The sequence below is a fragment of the Corvus kubaryi genome, unplaced genomic scaffold (assembly GCF_017639235.1).
Source record: "Corvus kubaryi isolate FWS band 111438036 unplaced genomic scaffold, C.kubaryi_AGA036_p1.0 37301, whole genome shotgun sequence".
In the NCBI taxonomy this organism is placed as follows: domain Eukaryota; kingdom Metazoa; phylum Chordata; class Aves; order Passeriformes; family Corvidae; genus Corvus; species Corvus kubaryi.
Genome location: NW_024581094.1, coordinates 1,601,601 through 1,606,437, shown reverse-complemented (window position 1 = coordinate 1,606,437; position 4,837 = coordinate 1,601,601). Strand labels below are relative to the sequence as shown.

The 4,837-nt window shown below is 59.9% G+C and overlaps 2 protein-coding genes across 2 annotated transcripts in view; one reads left to right on the top strand and one right to left on the bottom strand.

Moving 5' to 3' along the window:
* LOC121664613 (formin-2-like) overlaps positions 1-1,250 on the top strand; it is a 2,685-nt gene extending 1,435 nt beyond the window's left edge. Inside the window, exon 3 of the mRNA XM_042028017.1 lies at positions 1-1,250. This exon is cut by the window's left edge and continues 493 nt beyond it. Within this exon, the coding sequence (XP_041883951.1) occupies positions 1-779 (779 nt within the window). The 3' untranslated portion in view covers positions 780-1,250.
* A 32-nt stretch (positions 1,251-1,282) lies between these two features.
* PCGF2 (polycomb group ring finger 2) overlaps positions 1,283-4,837 on the bottom strand; it is a 6,219-nt gene continuing 2,664 nt past the window's right edge. Inside the window, exons 4-7 of the mRNA XM_042028007.1 lie at positions 4,295-4,343; positions 3,652-3,750; positions 2,547-2,627; positions 1,283-2,209 (exon numbers count right to left, since the gene is read on the bottom strand). Coding sequence (XP_041883941.1) covers positions 1,895-2,209; positions 2,547-2,627; positions 3,652-3,750; positions 4,295-4,343 — 544 coding nt within the window. The 3' untranslated portion in view covers positions 1,283-1,894. The remainder of the gene's footprint in view (positions 2,210-2,546; positions 2,628-3,651; positions 3,751-4,294; positions 4,344-4,837) is intronic.

Here is a 4,837-nt window from a genome sequence, read left to right as displayed (position 1 = left end):
CCATTCCCGCGCCAATCCCACACCATTCCTGTGCCATTCCCGCACCAATCCCACACCATTCCTGTGCCATTCCCACACCATTCCTGTGCCATTCCCGCACCATTCCCGTGCCATTCCCGCACCATTCCCGTGCCATTCCTGCGCCATTCCCATGCCCTTCCCGTGCCATTCCCGCACCATTCCTGTGCCAATCCCACACCATTCCCGTGCCATTCCCGCACCATTCCCGTGCCATTCCTGCACCATTCCCGTGCCCTTCCCGTGCCATTCCCGCACCATTCCCACACCATTCCCTTTGGTTCTCCCGTGCCCGGGGGCTCTGGGCGCAGCAGGCACTTCCTAATTTTGTTTCCTTCCTCCGTCCCTTTCCCCAGCGGGAGCAGGAGAGGAAAAATCCCCGGGATCCGCCTCCCCTGGGGCTCGTGTGCTTTCCAAAATTCCACGTAGGAATTCTGTCCCTTTCCCTCGGGAAACACCGGGACCTTCCCACGCTCGCCCCTCGCCGGAGCCTCCTGGCTAAAGGCACTGAAATCGGATTTTTTCCCCCGGCATTTTCTTTTATTAAAAACCCCAAAGTGAGGGCGGGAGGAGAGGCTGGGAAGGGCGGCGAGGGGGGAGACACCGACAAGAAACGCTCGGGAACGTGGGAAGCTCCATGGATTTCACACATCCCAACCATTTGGGTGCCCCCAAATTTCCCTGGAGCTGTCAGGGAAGAGGAATATTCGGGGGGGTGCGGTTGGGGGAGGGGGGGATTTGTGCTGCCACCACCAAGCTGAAGCAGAAATGGTTAAACTGGAGGAAAATACCCCCAAAAATGAACTTACGGTGCAGAAGGGCAGAGTCTGGGCGAGGCTTTGGCTGAAAGTGCGGCCAGAACCCGCAGGGAAAGCAAAGAAATTCCCCCAAAATACACCCGGGATGGGATCCAGGAGCACCTGGAGCTGATGGAGCCGACCTGGTGTGTGAAACCCTCAAATGAACCCCCAAAAACCCCCCTAAAAAGTGAAAATAAAAACCAGCAGCAGAGCAGGGCAAGGCTGAGGGGGAATTTTTGGGGGGTTTTGGGTACTGTGCTTGGCCCTTACCTGTGCTCGGCCCTTACCTGTGCGGCCACGGCCCCGGGCGGAGAGGGAGGAGGAGGAGGAGAGGGAAAAACCTCGGAGAAAACTGGGAATGTGGCAGCTCCGGGGGCGCGGCGGGGGAACATGCAGCTTCCACAAACCAAACCCAAACCTCCAAACCAACCCCAAAAACCCCAAAACTCAAACATTTAAAAATATCCAGCGCCATTTCTGTGTCTTCTTTGCGTTTTAAATTAGAAAATAAGTCCGTAGAACTCTTCTCTCTCTCTCCCTATGTACAGATAGATATTTATAGAGGTCTGCAGGGAACATCTCCAGAGAAATCCCAGCCCGGGGAGCGGCTTTAGGAATTCCTGGAGCGGTTTTAGGAATTCCTGGAGGGGTTTTAGGAATTCCTGGAGCGGTTTTAGGAATCCCCGCAGCGGTTTTAGGAATCCCTCGAGGGGTTTTGGGAGTCCCTGGAGGGATTTTGGCAATCCCTAGAGGGTTTCAGGAATCCCTGAAGGGTCTTTTAGGAGTCCCTGGAGCGGTTTTAGGACTCCCTGGAGAGTTTTTTGCAGTTCCTGGAGGGTTTTTAGAAGTCCCTGGAGAGTTTTCAGGAGTCCCTGGAGGGATTGTAGCAGTCTCTCGAGGATTTCCAGGAACCCCTGGAGAGTTTTTAGGAATCCCTGGAGGGATTTCAGGAGTCCCTGGAGGGATTTTAGCGGTCTCTCTCGAGGATTTTCAGGAATCCCTGGAGGGATTTCAGGAGTGCCTGGAGGGATTCGAGCGGTCCCTGGAGGGTTTCTTTTAGGAATCCCCGGAGGTTTTTAGGTCAGGGCCGAGCCGGCGCTGCCGTTCAGAGTCGCTTTGCGGCCCCGGCCGGGTGGCAGCGGGTGACAGTTCGAGGCCGAGCCGTTGAGTGCGGGGCCGGGCGAGCCGTGCCCGGGGGCGGCGGGGCTGGGCAGGGCCGGGCTGGGCACGGCGGCGGCGGGCACGGCCAGCCCGGGGCTCTGCGCTTTGTCGCTGCCGGACTCGCACTCGGACGCGCCGCTCGTGTTGGTGCCCTCGGAGGGCACCGCCGGGCACAGCTTGAGGCGCTTGCAGGCGGGTTGGACGCGGTACTTGAGTGCCAGGGGACCGCTCTGGGGACACAGGGCACGGCTGGCACCGCGCGGCGACACCGCGGGGGCACCGCCACCCGTCCCGGGGACACCCGAAAATCCCACGCGGAGCAAAGCCCCCCCCCCCCCCCCAACCTCCCCTTGGCAGGAAAATCCTCCCGGGAAACCCAAAATTCCCACCCGGAGCAAAACGCCCCTGGCAGGAAAATCCGCCCGGTATTTCTTGTCTGAAAGGCTCCCCCAGGACAGATTTTCCTAGTTTCAGATTTTCCCAGTTTTTTCCCCCCAGGACAGATTTTCCCAGTTTTTTTCCCCCAGGACAGATATTCCCGGTTTTCTCCATTTCCCTCTCCCTCACCCTCCTCCAGGGGTAGATGTAGGCGATGTCCATCAGGGTGTAATATTCCTTCAGGGGCTCGTCCTCGTACAGCACCTCCACCTGGAGCAGGGAAAGGAGGGAGCCGGCCATGGGAAAAGGGTGGAGACAGAGCCAGGAAAAGGATGGATACTGCCATGGGAAAAGGATGGATCCTGCTCCAGGGAAAGGGTGGAGACAGAGCCAGGGAAAGGGTGGATTCAGACCCAGAGAAAGGATGGATAATGCCACGGGAAAAGAATGGATCCTGCTCCAGGGAAAGAATGGATCCAGACCCAGGGAAAGGGTGGATCCAGACCCAGAGAAAGGATGGATAACGCCACGGGAAAAGAATGGATCCTGCTCCAGGGAAAGGATGGAGACTGATCCAGGGAAAGGATGGAGACTGACCCAGGGAAAGGATGGAGACTGATCCAGGGAAAGGATGGAGACTGATCCAGGGAAAGGAGGGATCCTGACATGGGAAAAGGATGGAGACCGCCCCAGTGAAGAGATGGATACTGCATCGGGAAAAGGATGGATCCTGGAGGAGAGGAAGGAGGGATCCCGCCATGGGAAAAGGGTGGAGACAGACCCAGGGAAAGGATGGATACTGATCCAGGGAAATGATGGATCCTGCCCCAGGAAAAGGATGGATCCCAGCACGGCAAAAGGAAGAATCCTGCCCCAGGGAACGGACGGCAGAGCAGGGATATTCGGGAGAGGCAGGGCTGGGATAATCGGGAGAGGCAGAGCTGGGATATTCGGGAGAGGCAGAGCTGGGATAATCGGGAGCAGCAGAGCTGGGATAATCGGGAGAGGCAGAGCTGGGATATTCGGGAGAGGCAGAGCTGGGATATTCGGGAGAGGCAGAGCTGGGATAATCGGGAGAGGCAGAGCTGGGATATTCGGGAGAGGCAGAGCTGGGATATTCGGGAGAGGCAGAGCTGGGATAATCGGGAGCAGCAGAGCACGGCGCGGGTGCAACACGGGATGGGCAAAACGGCCCCTGCGAGCTGAGCAGAGCACGGCAAACGCGGGCAGTGACAGCACCGGGCACCCCAAGGTGCCCCCTGAGCATTCCCGGGCATTCCCGGGCATCCCTGACCTTGTACTTGCTGGGCACATCCATCTTGTTGCGCAGGAACTTGGCCAGGTGCATCACGGTCATGGCCGCGGGGCAGCGCAGGAACCGCAGCCCGGGGCTCTGGGGGGGCAGAGACCGGGCTGGGGCAGCTCCCACCGCCAGCGGGGTTTGGGGTGTCCCGGGTTTGGGGTGTCCTGGGTTTGGGGTGTTCCAGGTTTGGGGTGTCCCGGGTTTGGGGTGTCCCCCCGTGCCCCCCAGAACCCCCCGAGGCAGTTCTCACCTCCCCGAGCGGGGTTTGGGTGTCCCGGGTTTGGGGTGTCCCCCTGTGCCCCCCACATCACCCGAGGCAGCTCAGACCTCCCTGAGTGGCGTTTGGGGTGTCCCGGGGTTTGGGGTGTCCCCCTGTGCCCCCCACGCCCCCCGAGGTAGCTCCCACCCCGCTGAGCAGGAATTTGGGGTGTCCCCCTGCGCCCTCCATGCCCCAGGACCTCCCTGAGGCAGATCCCACCTCCCCGAGCAGGGTTTGGGGTGTCCCGGGGTTTGGGGTGTCCCGGGATTTGGGGTGTCCCCTTGTTCCCCCGATGCCCCAGGATCCCCCGTGGCAGCTGGGGACTGAGGGCTTCGTGCCACCACGGTGCCACCACGGTGCCACCACGGCGCTCACCTTGTCCCTGTCCAGGTCCCCGTTCTCCACAGGGCCTTTCTGGTCCTCCCTGAGGGCAGAACACAGGACAGGGAATGTGTGGAAGGAAAAGGTGGAAAAGGGGAAAAAAGCCCTGGTAGGGCCGTCCCTGGAGGGGCTGCAGAGAAGGGACACCCAGGGCTGCACCCCCGGCACATCCATGGGCATTCCCAGGGCTCTGCAGCCACTGGATCCCTCTGGAATGCTGCTCCAGGTGTCAGGGACATCCCTGAGGACACCACCAGCAGCAGGGACACAGGGATCACTCTGCTGGGATGGATCAGGGATCACACTGGGATCAGGGAGCACTCTGGGATCGGGGATCACACTGGAATCAGGGATCACTCTGCTGGGATGGATCAGGGATCACACTGGGATCAGGGAGCACAGGGCTGGGATCAGGGATCAGGGATCACTCTGCTGGGATGGATCAGGGATCACACTGGGGTCAGGGATCAGGGATCACACTGGGATCAGGGATCAGGGATCACTCTGCTGGGCTGGATCAGGGATCACACTGGGATC